We start from the raw sequence: 17,280 nt of genomic DNA, 5'->3' as shown, positions 1-17,280 counted from the left end.
AATCGTCTCCCATGCTCGGTCTCGGTCGGCGTGCCTCACTCGTGTAGTCGACATCCGTATGAGCGTCTACTGCTTACTACAGCATTGTGACTGTGTGTGTGTGTGCGTAAAGCATGTCATCAAAAGGAGGCAAAAGCAACTGTCATTGGATGGGTTCCTTGTTAAAGTCGCAAAAACAGAAAAAGATTCCAGTGAGCCAACAGACAGCAGTGAAGTTCGAGTGAAAGTCGTCCTACACAATAACCCTAACCCTCCTCCTCCTCTCCTGTCTCTCGTCTCCCTCACACCAGCCATGATTCTTTTCAAAGGTAAAGCGCAGGTTCATTTTGTTTTATCTATTTTTATATTATATTTTTGTATTAATCATTTTTATATGAATATTTTTGGGTTGTAGAACGAATCATTGGAATTTCCATTATTTCTTATGGGGAAATTCGCTTTGATACATGAGTGCTTTGAATTACTAGCGCGTTTACGGAATGAATTATACTCTCAAACTGAGGCACCGCTGTACTTGATTTATTATGACGTAAGCGCTCCTCGTAATGTGTGACTAGCTTTGTGTGCCCTTTGGGGATGCCCTTATCCGGCCTTGCTGTTACTTCACCATTTGGACAGTTTGGGTAGCCTTGTGGACTGTCACCCACGTCCCAAAGCAATAGGTGAGGTCAAATGTGCTCTCGGGAATCTTGTGGTCACTATCTGGGTGACAATAGGCGAACGCAGCATCCATGTCTCGGTTCACTTCCCTTCAGGACCCCATTTTAATCCCTGACTACCCATAAACACACACACACACACACACACTCACTATGTCCCACACCTTGGTCTCATTTCCTCCATTTCCAGTCCCTCAATCAGTGTCCTCCTCAGATCAGCAGGTGTGCGGAGATGGTGATTCCTCCTAGAAAACCGCACGTTGACTTCTGGGATTCCATGTTTGCTGTTAGTCTGTTGAGACAGCCGCAGTGTAGCTTGTAATAGTGTAAAAAATAACATTCTGTACAGTACGTTTTATGAAATGTATATTTCCAAGTTTTCCATTATATGTATAATGTTTATTCTTATGACTGTGAGTGTCCTGATAAAAACCAAAAGCCAGGCCTTTTACCCTAATCCATGAATGAGGGGGTCTCCAAGACCCCCAGTCGCAGATTTTCAAACTCTTTCCCTTTCAGGGTAATACGACGGCCATGACATTTCCTGACTTTTCATTTTGTGTTGTGCCGAAATCTGCTTCTCAATAGCTTAGTGCAAATAAGTGCTACAGTAGCACAAAGTAGTTGGGGGTCTCCGAGACCCCCTCCATTCATGGAAACGTTACCATTTTTGTACGAGCGTTCTTGCTTCATTTTATATTTGAGTTTTCTATTTAAATGTGTATTTTCTTTGGCTTAGATTTCCTGAGACATTGCTGGTGTATAGTTTGTTGAGGAGCAAGTCCAGCTGATGTGTTTATGACCAATGAGCCAACGACCAACAAAGGGAAGGGATGCAAGGGAAGCCCTGGCTGAAATAATGAAGGAGTGTCAGATTTCAATACATCAGGCAGCTCAAATGAAAAGGACAATGATGATGGAAGGGACACTGAGACAAGTGATGAGGAGACAAAAACTGATGAAGGAGACGCAGCAAATGTAGCTAAGAAGGGCAAAGGAGAGAATGATAAAGGCCGCTTGCTCCCAGTGCACACTTCCAGTTTGCCAGGAACATTCAGAGCATTCCCTTGTGTGTCTGGCCTGCAAACAAGTTGAAGCTGAGGGAGATTCTGAGTGCGAATCAGACGTGTAACTGACATCTTGTTTTAGTGCTACTAGGACTGTATTTTATATGATTTGGTGAACACGCATTACTATTACAAAGGTAACATAGATAGATAGAGAGATAGATACTTTATTAATCCCAAGGGGAAATTCACACATGTAAACCTTTGAAAATTTACATCACATTTACTTCATTTCAGAGGTAATGAAACTTTTTGAAGTTATTGTATTGCTTTTTAGGCAGATTTAACCAGTTTATGGCTTTACAATGGCTGACCCTGCGCTCCGACCTCAAGGGGTATGTGAAAACTAACAAATTCCTAATACGAGAAATTGTATATGGTTAAATAAAGAACAGAAGAACAATAGACACGTTAAAGTGAACTACTCCCAGGCATCAGGTCAGACTCCTCAGCAAATAATCACATCTCTCTCGCCAGCGCCACCCGGTGGTTGGGTCCAGCAATGCCTACAGCTGCCATTTCCATCCACTGACTCCCATCCTGGCTGCAGCTGAGACACACCTAGCCAGTACTCCCTTCATCCCATATGCTGTCGGTCTATCCAAGTCCCCGCTCTTATACTGAAGCTCAACATGGACACCCTTCGGAGTTCCATTACCTTCGCTCTCGCTCTCTCTCTCAGAAGCCCAACCGCTGAGCCTCCTCTCCTTCTCCTCCTGACTTGTTCCTTGATCTCGCCTTGAAGCTCCCTTTCTTTATTCTCCAACCTCCTTTCTGTACTGCTTGGCATGTTAAACACTGGTGGGTGCAGAAGCTTAATTACGTACCCCGGGGTGGTAATAATAATAATAATAATTCATTACATTTATATAGCATTTTTCTCAGTACTCAAAACGCTATCCACACTGGGAGGAACCGGGAAGCAAACCCAGAATCTTCCACAGTCTGCTTACTGCAAAGCAGCACTACCACTGTGCCACCTGTGAGGGATACTAAAGAGGAAACTGGCCAGACAGTGCGTGACTGCCCGTGAATGCAAGTGCACCAATTCCCCTGTCGGCAGCCCCAGGGTCCTCCGCCATGCTGTCACACCTGCACCCTGCTCCCGAGCTAAGCCACACTATTACTTTTAAAAAGCAGGGCCGCCACAGACCTTATTTCATGACACTGATTGTCTGATGATTATACTTTAACTAACTGTGTAAGCCCGGGCTCCTAGAAACTATTAAAATTGTCAGAAAAAATTGAAATGCAGAGTCGGCGGTTTCGTTTTGCCGATGTGCTCGCCTCGCTTGTATATTAGTGACTAAGCAAGTTTCTGTTTCCTCGGCTCTTTCACTTTGGTGATTGAGTCGTTTTCTTTCAGCTTCATGCTGTAGCCTCGTACTTCTTTCTTCTTCCGACCTGTTAACTTGGGGCCGCCTCGCTGGCTCTTTGAGCTTCATGCTGTAGCCTCGCACTCCCGCGCCGGACAGGCCGACACACATTCACACACTAAATGCGTAGACATTTAGATATAAGACAAGAAACAGAAACGTGTTCAAGTCTCTTTTGATTAATCTCTAACTGACCTAAATCCTTTTCTTTCCACAGAGAGGAAGAGGCTGCCATTCCCTTTGACTACTAGATGGATGTGACAGTGGAGACGTGCCAGCTGGACATGGCTGAAATGAAGGAATGGACTATAAATATTAAGGAGGAGGACTGTGAGTTGGGACATGCCTACCTTAAGCAGGAGAGTGTGTGCATTAAAAATGAGGATTTTGAACAGGGGACTGTGGTTATTAAGGAAGAGACTGAGGAGAAGCCTGTCGTCAGCGATGTCCAAAAACACAAAGCAATAGAGCAAGTCAAGGAAGAAGACATTCAGTCCGGGAGTCAAGATGGAGGAGTAAGTGGATTAGTCTGCACTCCAAGTAGAAACTGTCCTGTTGAGGAGCATCCTGTCAGTATGAAGTCTGATATTGATTCAGACACAACTGAGGAAATGTCAAGGAGAACCTGGGAAGATCAGTTGTCCTCTACAGATGAGTCCGAAGAAGGTAAGTGGAAACCGAATGTGAACGTACAGGAGAGGCAATGTAGTTAACACACCTTGGTTGAAACGTCAGTTTGTGTTGGCGTAAAAAAAATCAAAACCGGTCGCATGTGGAAGTCAACCCTGACTTAGACGGGCACAGTGACACAAGTCCAAGCACACACACACACACACACTCTTTTATTTCTTTTCTTTGTTGTCCTTTCAGCACACCGTGCACAAATCACCCACAAATATTGCTCAGTCCCTTCTTCCTTTCTCTCTTCTTTTCCGGCCGCCTACTCTCCTCTCCACAAGCTCTGTCCTCCTCCTCCCGACTCCGGCTCCCCAAAAGGAGTGAGGTGGCCTCTTTTGTACTGCACCCCGAGGCACTCCAGGTGCTCTTCGGTCATCCGGCAGCACTTCTGAGGATGTGATGGAAGTACTGCATGGGCACCCGGATCCTCTTCTGCCTGCACTTTCAAGTGTGGTGGAAGTGCTGCAGTCCTGGGCTCCGCAACTGTCCAGGAGTCGCCTGGTAGTGTCTACAGACCCCCACAGGGTTGAAGCCAGTGGCCCCGATGTTAGCCAGGGTGGTTGCCCTCTTGTGTTCTGGTGGAGGTATTGCCCCAAATATGTCCTCTCCCCCAGTGCCCCTTCCATCACAGGGGCATACCAGCCATCCGCCACACTTATCACACTTTCTTTAAATAGTTTCACATCAATACAATTTTTTTAATATGAATATTTAAGTGTAAAAAAAAAATTAATTGTTAAGGAAAATTAATTCAAGATAAACAGTTTCAATATCTTGATTACTCAAGTGTGTCCCTTTTAAACTAAAATCCCGTTTGCTTTGATTCCACCAGTACAACTCTTGAAATGGTTTTTGTCAGTTTTGGACTTTTTTCATTTCATTTTTCAGTTAAATTCATGCACAGCTCCCCCTTTAGATGTGTTCATAAATTTTTTCTCTTGTTGTGAGGCTGATTTTTGAGTTGGCTTAAGTTAGTGTTGCTCTGTTTTAATAATTTACACATTAAAATGTGGGCAGATCTTTTCTAAATCCCTTTGCATAAAGTCTTGTCTTGCCGGGCTTGAAATTTTCTCTTGCGGGATTTCACTTTCACCAAACAACAAATCATTTAATTCTCGCGGACGGGGCGGTCCTGGCCTGTCTGGTGCCCTAGGCGAACACCCCCTCTGGCATCCCCCCCAGCATTCTAATAAACACTGAACAGAATCAGTGCAATAAAACAAACTATTGGAAACGTAATGTCTAACAGAGACAAAATCAAATTTGACATTTATACAGCACCAAAATATTTTGTTCTAGTGTAAAGAATTTTCACTTTAGTACCATCTCACCAGGTCACTAACAACTACAGAAACCTTTTCTCTCAGAGCTGCAGTCACTTTATTATTTCGGGTTAACTTTCCCCGCCTACCGCGCTGGGGGGGGGTGGGATGGGGGGAGATAGGCGGAGATAGGCCATTCGCAGATACTTGACACAGACTGCTCAGCCAATCAGTGCACAGCAGGCCTGTTGCTCCTCAGAGACCCGAGTTTGATTCCCTGCTGGGGAGAAAGTGTTGTTTTTTTTTTTTTTTCTTTTCTTTTTAACCATATAAAGTGGTATGCACTGTCAGTCAGTCAGTCAGTCAGTCAGTCAGTCAGTCAGATCGTTGTATTTTCATGTGGGATGCTCCTTTTAAAATATTTTTAACAATTGAGAACGCAATTAACATGAACAGGTGTCTTTATAACTGTGATTTTTAAAATCCATAAGACATAGACAGACAGATCACTGCATAATAGACAGACAGATAGAGAAGTCACTAGATATATAAGTAAACAGGGAAGGCACTGTATAATAGATATAAAAAAACAGCTAAGGGGATAGATAAATAGATAGGAAGGAAAGGCACTATATGATTGGCAGATAGGGAAGCTGCTATATAATAATAAAATGACTGTTATTACTATATACAGTAGATAGACGGGGAGTTCACTGTATAAAAGACAGACAGAGAAAGCACTACTAACTGAAAAATGGTACGGGCTTTTTATTAATCAACAGATACTTTAGGAAGGCAAGCAGATAATGAGAGTACAAGTAGATGTGAAAAAGCACTAGACAGACAGACAGACAGACAGATACATACAGAAGACACTGTATAACAGATAGAAAAAACGGGGTATACAGTAAATAATACACAGGCAGAGACGAAACTGGACAGGTAGATAGATAGACAGACATGAAGGGCATTCTATAAGACAGATAGATAGGAAAGGCACTATATACTAGGCAGACAGGGAAACCAAAAAGTAATAATACTATTATTACTACATAGACAGATAGACAGGGAATTCACAGTATAATAGGCAGACAGAAAAGGCACTATATAAGAAAACGGAAAGAGAAAGCACCAGACAGATAGATATCAGCATTAGCAATATATTAGTTTTATTGTGTATTTATTTATTTATTTAATTATTTATCTCTGAGATTTATGTAAATAAAATAATTGAAAAATGCTTCAGCCTGTTTATTATTCAACAGATGCTACAGGAAAGCAGGAAGACCAATCAAGTACATCTAGATCTGAAAGGCACTAGATAGATAGACAAACAAATAGGAGAGTCACTGTTTAATAAATGTGGGATGCTGTTTTTAAAATATTTAAAAATTGAGACTGCAATTAACATGAACAAGTGTCCTTATAACTGTTCTTATTTTTAAGTTATGTAAGAGATGCACTGAGTAATACACGGACAAAGAAGTCAGTAGACAAATAAACTGGGAAGGCACTGTGTAATAGAAGATATCGATGTCTGTCTGTCTGTCTGTCTGTCTATTCCCAAGGGATTAATAAAACTGTCAGGAGAACAAAATAGACAGACATACACATGAATAGATGTGAAGGGCACTATGTAATAAATAGATGGATGGATAGATAGATGTGAAAGGCACTATATGACTGATGCTGCAGAAAGGCAAGCAGGCAGTGGGAGTACATTCACATGTGAAAGGCACTAGAAAAATGAATAGATAGGGAAGGCACTATATAACAGACAGACAGGGAATTCACTGTATAATAGCAGACAGACGAGGCAATAACAGTATCACAAATATACATATTTTTCATCTCTGCAATTAATCATCAGACGCTGCAGGTAGGCAAGCAGGCAGTGAGAGTACAGATAGATTTGAAAGACACTAGATAGACAGACAGAGAAGGCACAGTACAACAGATATTAACAGGAAAGGCACTATATAATAGGCAGACAGAGAAGGCACTAGACAGATAGATAACTGTATTAGCTATATAGTAGTTTTGTTTTATATATAACTAGCAAAATACCCACACTTCTCAGCAGCGAAGTACTGCCTTAAAATTTTTATTAAGAAGAAAATTTAACCTTTTTAAACTGAGGGAAAATATCCCAATAATTATCTGTTAAGGATCTCTTTGTATACCACATTGTGAGTTCGGCCCTCCGGTTGTAATCTGACCAAGCTGTGCGCTGAGCTTACTCTTGAGCATGCAACATATAGTTGGCCATGTGAACAGTAATCTTGTCTCAAATCTCACAGCTTGGATTGCTGCTGTCATAATCGGTTTGAGTTTCATGGTTTGTTTCAATTACGACAGTATTTGTAGGACTTGTTTTGAAGAGACATTCGGCATCTGTCAAGTGTTGTAAGCATACAATCGGTTTCATCAATATCTTCACATCCAGCTTTTGAGAGTTTAAACATTCATAAACATCAAAGTGTCCACTACTCAAATCGTCACCTGTCAATCTAAGATGTTTAAGAGGCATTGGCGGTTGTCGAAAGGTGTAAAATATCTAGCCATTTCAGTACACTTGAAAGCGACAACCGAACAATTCAGCGGCAGCCATCAACTCACATGCAGATCCATAGGTGAAGAGCTTAAGCATTTCATTCTTCTAGTGCTCCTGTGTAGTATAATTATCTCCTGTACGTCATCAGTCCACACCTTGAACCTGTGCCAGTCATTCAGTACATAAGACACAATGGATATCAAGAGTGAGCCTGATATGGCCGTGCAATACGTAACACAGAGAATGGAAAAGGCAGGTGCCATCTGCGGGCATGGAAACCACTCGGTAAGTGACAGTTCTTTGATCGATGGTGATCACCTCGATAGACATGTTAATGGGGGATGCGGTTGGAATGATAAAGGAAATGGGTACCTGAACAATGTAAAGTAAGTCTAAAATACCTACACAATAACTATAATCGTAATAAATTAACAATAAAACAGCGGAGAAGCCATGGATTAAACAAAAAGTCTGTAGTTATCAGCAGGGAGACGTGAATCCCGTGGCGAAGCAAGGAAGGGAATGTAGAGACCGGAGCGACGGATGGCCTTATATAGGCAGGCAGCCAACAACGTGGGAGGGGTTGGGATGGGGGACTCAACGCCACCTCACACGGTGACCGAGCTGCAGGCTATGGCCGTATATATGTACGTAAGTAGGATTCAGTTAGCGTTGGGAACCCGCGTACCAAATTTCTTGAAGATGGGCCCATAAGTAACAAAGACTGTTGAAAAGTTCAATATGGCGGCCGACAGTGGCGTCATACCACCGAAATAAGTACGTACATTGGTTTCGGTTAGCGCAGGGAAGCCGCCTACTAAATTTCGAGAAGATCGGGCCATGAATAAGAAAGTTCAACATGGCGGACGTTGTTGACCGTTACGCATAGAATTTCAAAATGAAACCTGCCTAACTTTTGTAAGTGAGCTGTAAGGAATGAGCCTGCCAAATTTCAGCCTTCTACCTACATGGGAAGTTGGGGAATTAGTGACGTTGGAAAGTTCAATATGGCGGCTGACAGTGGCGTCATACCACCGAAATAAGTACGTACATCGGTTTCAGTTAGCACAGGGAAGCCGGCTACCAAATTTCGTGAAGATGGGGCCATGAATAAGAAAGTTCAACATGGCAGACGTTGTTGACCGTTATGACTGTTACGCATAGAATTTCAAAATGAAACCTGCCTAACTTTTGTAAGTGAGTTGTAAGGAATAAGCCTTCCAAATTTCAGCTTTCTACCTACACGGGAAGTTGGAGAAATAGTGATGAGTCAGTCAGTCAGTGAGGGCTTTGCCTTTTATTAGTATAGATGTAAATGTATTGTACAACTCAGAGAATTATGTCAAAAAGAAATACATTAAATCGTATCAATCGACACATGCTGCACGCAGGCAAGCGGGCATTGAGAGTGGCGATAGATGTGAAAGGCACTAGATAGACTGCATACAACAGGCATAGAGATGTGATTTTCATTTTTATGTAGGGTTGCTATATTGGACCAGCCTTCTCCACTCTCGTCTGCTGTTCACTTCCTCGTCTGATCTCCTTTGTCACTAAAGTTCCCTTTCAAACAGTCCTTCCACTTTCTCCTCCATCTCCATGATTCCCCATTGTTCACCCCTCTTGTCATGCCCACACCACTTTAACCTTCTTTCCTGTTTTTTCTTGAACTGTGAGTCTGATTCTCTCATCTCCGATCTTATCAAGCTTTGTTACTTCACACTTAGTCTCTCAGTATCCTCATTTCTGTAGTATTCATTTTGCTTTCATGTACCTTCGGGTTTCTGAGCCATACAACCCAGTCAAGAAGTTACATTTATTACTTTGTAAGTATTTCGGCACGGACACAGATGCAATTTATCAACGTAGATTTTGCACAAACGTTAGTTTTTCTTTTCACACTGGCAAATGGAATAAGTGACCGAGTGTGGAAGAGAGTAGGACTCGAGGTATCTTGAAATCTCAACTGGATGTAATTTTGGTGGAATGAGGTGAAGATGATGGGCAGCTTCTGTTGGGCTTGTTTTCATCAGAATTGTTCTAATGCTCACTAAATAGCTGCTGCTTGTCAGGCCTCTCTAGTCAGTGTCACATGTGTACTTGTATGTGTTTTTCTTCTCTAATATGTGTGTTTTTTCATCTTTCTACAGATACACGGGAGAGTCCCGGCTTTTTTCCATCTTTATTTGCTCAGACATTATTTCATGATACATTACGACAGACGCAACATGTTGAAAATATGAAGAAATCAACATCTGAATCAAAGATTTTGACACTGGCCTCTTTGCCATTGAATCCTCTCTCAGTTGGGAAGCTACCAAAGATTGACACAATTAATACTCAGCAACACGTGAAAAATACAAATTCAGGTGCGTGCAAAGAGCAAAGGACAAGTTTTAATGATAAGCAGTTGAACCCTACAAAGCAGAAGCCATATAGCTGTTCTGAATGTGGAAAGGAATTTTCAAGAAGATGGAGTTTTCAGGCCCACACAACAATTCATACTGGAGAGAAACCATATTGTTGTTTGGAATGTGGTAAAAGATTCTCACACGGCAAATATCTTCAATGCCACATAAGAACTCACACAGAAGAGAAGCCGTATTGCTGTTCTGAATGTGGGAAACGATTTCCAAGAAGGGGCCACCTGATAGACCACACAAAAATTCATACTGGAGAGAAGCCATATGGCTGTTCCGAATGCGGAAGACAATTTACAACAGCAGGTGCGTTTGAAACCCACAAAAGAATTCATATTGCGGAGAAACCATATTGTTGTTCTGAATGTGGGAAACAGTTTTCAAGAAAAAACAGTCTTGACATTCATGAAAAAATCCATACTGGAGAGAAACCGCATTTCTGTTTGGAGTGTGGTAAACGTTTCTCACACAGGAAATATCTTCAGACCCACCTAAGAATTCACAGAGAAGAGAAGCCATATTGCTGTTCTGAATGTGGGAAACGATTTATATGTAGGGCCTACCTGGTGGTGCACACAAAAATTCATACTGGGGAGAAACCGTATTGTTGTTCTGAATGCGGAAGGCGATTTTTAACAGCCGGGAGGTTTGAGACCCACAAACGGATTCATACTGGAGAGAAACCGTATTGCTGTTTGGAATGTGGCAAACGATTTTCAGACCGAAACGTTCTTCAGAATCACGCAAAAATTCACACTGGAGAAAAGCCGCATTGCTGTTTTGAATGTGGGAAAAGATTTATGAGTCGGGGCTATCTGAAGTTGCACACAAAAATTCATACTGGAGAGAAACCGTATTGTTGTTCTGAATGTGGGAAACAGTTTTCAAGAAAAGACCATCTTAACCGCCACTTGATAATTCACACGGAAGAAACGCCGTACGGCTGTTCTAAATGTGGCAAACACTTTTCAAGAAAAGACAGTCTTACCAGCCACTTGAAAATTCATACCGGGGAAACGCCACATGGCTGTTCTAAATGTGACAAAAGATTCTCTGACAGGAGAAATCTCAACAGGCACATGAGAACTCACACATAGTCCTCAAGAAAAAGAATCTGATAAAGCAGGGAAATCATTGACTACTCAAAATGGGAAGGCAAAAAATAATGAAGTACCAAAATATACAGTAGGAGATGAGCAAGATGTGTGAATAAAATAACTGAGATCAATAGGCCTTATCTAAAAAAAGAGATAAAATCTAGATGCCGTACCAGTTATAATTACTCCATATTAATACAGATGGAAGCCCAGTTAGGGGTCACGAAAGTACAGGGTGGTCCAGATCATCTGGATGACTTTGATTGATGCGGGGACAATTCCAGTTCGGCTCAAAGACTATTCTTCATGTCGTCAGTTCGCACACTTTTCGATGCTCTGGGATTTTTTGGGTGATTTTCTATGTAATAAACTTAATAAGTTATAGCGTAATGAAAATTGCATAATTAAATGTAGACCACCCTATACTGTCCTAGAAGCAAATCCAGAAGAATAACAACAGTAGTATTGCAAAAAAAATCACTTAAACACAAATACTTCTTGACACAAGAGTGAAGTTCTCTCCTCTCCTGAAAGTAAGAAACCAAAACCATCATTGAGAAATGAACCTCCGGAAGACGGAAGTTAGGAACCCTAACCCTAAGTGAAGCATCAACCAACTGAAGAGAAGAGCAATAATAGCAGTCAAAAAATGACTTTGCAGCCTAAGAGTGAGGTTCACCCCGTGTTCCCAGTAAGCCATTTTGAGAAAGTAACCCTTGGGAGTCTGTAGCAGTTCAGAAGGAGAATGAGAAGGCAAGGAGGAAGGAGAACAATGTGATTTTGTTAAGATCCTGCAGGAGTCCACCTCCTAGAAAGGTCCATTCTGTCCACTTGGGGGCTCGGCAGAAATCCAGATGGCCTGGCCCGTCTTAAATGATTTGCGTATTGCTTACTTCAACCTGAACACCACACAGGACATCGCTGGACACAGGAGGGGAGCAGGCTGATGAACTGAAAGGATATGCGATGGAGAGAAAACTGCCAGGAGGAGCTGAGAAAAAAGAGAAAAGCCCTGCCTGTCGATGCTACGTAATCACAGACTTATTGAAATTGACGATGGCGTCAAAATGTGGCCAAAGGTTTGGAGTGTGCCATTGTGACCTGTGAGGTTTATTCTATATATGTTATTTTATTTAAAACCGGTAACAGAAACCATAAATAAATACAGACGCATTAGAATCTGATTTATTGGCCAAGTGTGCACACATGCAAGGAATTTAGTGACTCTCCGATTCTAAGTTACATAATCGACAAACACACCTCCGGTCACAGTCACAAACCAGCTGGTAGGGAGCAACATGAGAGGGAGATGGGAAGAGACCAATGGAGACGACTCAGGCAGGCAATTAAAAGGGAGGAGATGTGGTGGTCCGTTATGGTGTGCTATGTCTATTGAAGCTCTGCCAACAACGACTGTATCCACGTTTGGAGACTACACGCTCTTCTTTTGGAAACCTTGGACCATAAGAAGGTATAACGCCTTCCGGGATATTCCCTGAACAGTAGTTAATTGCCGACAGATGTAACTAGGAACTTAACACCTTCACTCCCTCAAAGCAGGCCGGAGAAGACTGCAGGAACTCCATGACGGCACACTGTTTGCCGGTAGCTCTCTTTCAAATATTGTCGTCTTGTAAGTGTCTGTGAGGTATGAAGAGAAGTTAAGTGTATTCCTTCTATACTGTTAGGTTTTCTTTCTTCATTTTAGAAATACCGCTGTCCCACAAGTGAAAGATATACTGGAGGGGTTGCCCAAAAATAACCGGAATTGGGGGGGAAAAAAAACAAATTGTTTTAATAATTTTTACTTACTGAAACTTTAGTCTCCTTCAAAGTCTTCTCCATGTGAATGAATGCGCTCGTCCTAACGGTTTTCCCCACCGGTGAAAAACATTTTTTGGAATCGCTGAAGAGGAACGTTGTCCAAGGCCTGCAACATTTTTTCTTTGCCTTCCTCTACGGTACAAAAACACTTTTTCTTTAGCTTCTATGCAGGAACAAGAAAAAGTTGCAAGTGACATTTTCCCCTCGTTTGTAACGTGAAAACCCTGTGGTAGACCCGTGTTTTAATTAAAGCTTCCTCTTTAAAAACAATTTCAAGCATCACTACGGTTTTAGCAGAAAGATTTAACGTTTGTGATCATCTATCACAAACAAGAGCGAGTCTGCGTTAGGCCGAGGAGTGGTTTTCACATCTCTATCTATGGATATCGTAAGACGCTAGGGGTCGCGATCGCCCCTTTCAACCCAGCAGACAGACGCACTGAACACAGGGTAAAATCATCAAGGAGGTATGTCATTATTCTTCTTTCTTTATAGTGCACCTCTGCCACCATAAACGGGCAGGAACAATAAAACTAAAGACAATTAATCAACACCCAATCTCTCCTCCACACCTCCCAGCAAACTCTGTCCTCTACCTCCCAACTTCTGGGTCTCCAGCAGTGCTTCTCCTCTTCTGTTCAAATGACTTGCCAGCACTTCCAGGTCAGATGGAGAACTTGCTTTTTCTGTCAGCCCGGAAGTCCATTCCCCGTGACTCGATAGCACTTCTGGGCTATGGAAAAAGATACCAGTCCCCAGGTCCTCCTGCAGCATCCCCTGGTGGGCACCCACAGTATCCAGCAGGGCTGAGAAGCCGAACTCCAAATCCAATGGTGCCCTGTGGGAATCCGGGGTACCGCTATGCTGCAGGGAACTCGCCTTTTGGTGTCCTGGGGGAAGGCAGTGTCCCACAGTAGCTGTCTTCCACCATCCTACTCTTCTTTGGGCATCCACCACAATATCTACATGTGTGAGTGTATATGGAAGAGAAGGTCTGTGATACGGTTTGCATATTTGCAGCTGGAGGTCCACAAAGGGAGAAGATGAATCCCGTATCATAAAGTAGTTTTTATTCCTGAGTGTTCAGCCCCTGCCAGGAGCCGTCATCAGTGGATAATAATTAGACTTACGAAAATCAAAGGCAATAATACAGAAAAACTTACGTGGAGGGGGGCTAAGTCAGTGTGTCCAGGAGGGGGGGTATTGGTTGTAAAGTTTTATTTATTATGATTATTATTATTATTATTTCTTAAGTTTGCATATGCTGGGTTTATGTCCAAATGTCTGTTACTGGCGTTTTCGTCTGATAGCCACGATTCAGCCAGCTCTCTGGCACTTTTACTACTGGCTTTAAATCTTACTTGTACATCGTCCCAGTTAAACGTATGACCTGTTGATTTAGTGTGCATATAGATCAGTGATCGTGAGTCCTTCCTTCTAATGGCGTTGCGATGTTCACGTACATGTGTTGCTATTCTTTTTGACGTTTATCCCGTGTATACCGCTGAGCAAGAATTGCATGGAATGCTGTACACTGTGTTTCGTGTTGCTGCTGACGATTTCTTGTTTTTAGCATTAAAGAGGACCGTGCGCAGGTTGATTGTGGGTTTGTGTCGTATTCTGACGCCTGACTTGGCCAGGATGCTCGCTGCACCTTCAGACACCTTGTGGTGATAAGGGAGTGAGTGCCAGGTGGGGTGGGGGGTCTGATTCAAGTCGATTGTTTGCTGAGTTGTTTGGCGTCTTCTGTTTAGGCTTCGATTAATGAATGTTTTTGAGTATCCATTTGAAGTGAAGAGGCAGAAGAGAGAGCGTCTTTCGTTTGCTTTTGTCTCCTTCGTATTACAATGGGTGTGGACTCTTCTGAATAGAGTTTGAACACAGCTCTGTTTATGAGATACCGGGTGGTTGTTGGCGAAGTGTAATATCTTGTCTGCGTGGCATTCCTTACGGTAAACACTTGTGGTCAGGGTGGCGTCGCTATTTCTTTCAATCGAACAATCTGCGCACTGTACTTTGTAGTGCCAAAAATAAGAAATCGGCAGCAGAAACACGAAACGCAGTTTATAGCATTCCATGCAGTTCTTGCCCAGCAGTATGGGACAAACGTCAAAAAGAATCGCAACACGAATACATGAACATCGCAACGCCATCAGAAGGAAGGACTGACGATCACGGATCTATACGCACACTAAATCAACAGGACATACATTTAACTGGGACGATGTACAAGTAAGATTTAATGCCAGTAGTAAAAGTGCCAGAGAGCTGGCTGAATCGTGGCTATCAGACGAAAACGCCAGTAATAGACATTTGGACATAAACCCAGCATATGCAAACTTAAGAAGAACATCCTCATAATAAATAAAACATTACAAGCAATCCTGAACACACTGACGTAGCCCCAACACCACCACCTCCCCACCTAATTTTGCTATATATTGCCTTTGATTCTTGTAAGTCTAATCGTTATCCACTGACGACGGCTCCTGCCAGGTGCTGAAAGCTCAGGAATAAAAACTACTTCTGTGATTCATCTTCTCCCTTTGTGGATCTCCATCTGCAAATATATATATACATACACACACACTGCACCCTCCACAATTATTGGCACCCCTGGTTAAGATGCGTTCTTCGGCTTCAAATAAGTTCTCACAACACAAAAAAGAGAAAAATCCAACCTTTTGAAGTACATTTATTCATTGGGGGGGTAAAAATCCCACATTAAGAAATACATTTGTTACATGAAATCATATGTGCCACAATTATTGGCACCCCTGCTGTTAATATTTCATACAAACCCCCCTTTGCCAACATGACAGCACTTAATCTTCTCCTATAACATTTCACAAGGTTGGACAATACAGCGACAGGGATTTTTGACCATTCCTCTTTGCACAATCGTTCTAGATGGTTCAGAGTCCTGGGTCCTCTCCTCTTCAGCTCACCCCACAGGTTTTTCAATGGGGTTGAGGTCTGGGGACTGAGATAGCCATGGACGGAGCTTGCTTTGGTGTTTTCTGAGCCATTTTTGTGTAGATTTTGCCACGTATTTAGGGTCATTATCCTGCTGGAAGACCCAATGACGACCCATCTTCAGCTTTCTGGTAGAGGCCACCAGATTTTGATTTAAAATGTCCGGGTATTTCAAGGAGTTCATGATGCCACACACCCTAACAAGGTTCCCAGATCCTTTGGAAGAGAAACAAAGCCCCACAGCATCACAGATCCTCCACCATACTTTACGGTGGGCATGAGGTGCTTTTCCGCTTACTCATTCTTGGATTCACGGCAGACCCACTTAGAAAGTTTGTTGCCAAAAAGCTCCATTTTAGTCTCCTCTGACCAAAGCACATGGTCCCAGTTGAAGCCCCAGTACCGCTTAGTAAACTCCAGACATTTACGTTTGTGATTGTAGGTGAGAACAGGCTTTTCCTTGCATGTCTCTCAAACAGCTTGTTGGCATGGAGATAGTGTCTTCTGGTTGTCATGGAGACTTTGTGAAAAAGGTTCCACTCTTTGGTGCAGTTCTCTAATAGTGACTTCTCTTACCATCCTCTCCTCGCTGTGCGTGGTGGTCCTCGTCCAGGCCTGTTTGTCGCGGTTCCCGTTGTTCTACTGTGACTGTCGGTACAGGCAGCTTTACGCGAGGGGCCGTCACCTGACTTAATGAAGGTCGACCCACGTCTGTCTCACTTGAACAGCATGTTTTCTCGTCTTTCCCATGTTGAAGAGTGGACTCTGTGTCACGTCATATTTATACCCCAGGGACTCATTCATTACTAATTCAAAGTTCCAATTTACTCTGATCAACTTTAAAAACTAAACTAGTACTTTTATTTTATAGGAGTTGTTAGGGGTGCCAATAATTGTGGCACACATGATTTCATGTAAAAAATGTATTTCTTAAAGTGTTTTGTTTTCCCCCAAATGAATAAATGCTCTTCAATTAAAGGTTGGATTTTTCTTTTTTTTTGTGTTGTGAGCCTATATTGTTTGGGGGGAAAAAAAATAAATCTATTAGAAGCTTAAGAACACATCTTAACGAGGGGTGCCAATAATTGTGGCGGGAGCTGTATATGTGTATATAAATGTATATATACTACCGATTGTGTGCCACACTGAATTACAACAAAATGCCACAGCACAGTATTGTCACACCCACCATATGATGAACACGGCTCAGGATCCCAGTTGGCAACCCCGAGGCAGACACACGCTCCAGTCCCACCCTCCAGAAATGACCCTCTATCTGCCGCAGCCAGGTGTTACGTGAGTGACCCCTTGGCCTTGGCCAGCCACTCGGGTCCCTAACAATGAAGATCTTACGAGCCGGATCACCC

The 17,280-nt window shown here is 42.6% G+C and overlaps 1 protein-coding gene across 1 annotated transcript in view; it reads left to right on the top strand.

The window, feature by feature from the left end:
- LOC120539105 (oocyte zinc finger protein XlCOF6-like) overlaps window positions 1–17,280 on the top strand; it is a 52,197-nt gene that overhangs the window by 5,781 nt on the left and 29,136 nt on the right. The window contains exons 2-3 of the mRNA XM_039768869.1: window positions 3,320–3,768; window positions 9,747–11,003. Coding sequence (XP_039624803.1) covers window positions 3,354–3,768; window positions 9,747–11,003 — 1,672 coding nt within the window. The 5' untranslated portion in view covers window positions 3,320–3,353. The remainder of the gene's footprint in view (window positions 1–3,319; window positions 3,769–9,746; window positions 11,004–17,280) is intronic.

The sequence above is a fragment of the Polypterus senegalus genome, chromosome 11, assembly GCF_016835505.1.
Source record: "Polypterus senegalus isolate Bchr_013 chromosome 11, ASM1683550v1, whole genome shotgun sequence".
NCBI lineage: Eukaryota > Metazoa > Chordata > Cladistia > Polypteriformes > Polypteridae > Polypterus > Polypterus senegalus.
This window is presented reverse-complemented; position numbering and strand designations above follow the sequence as displayed.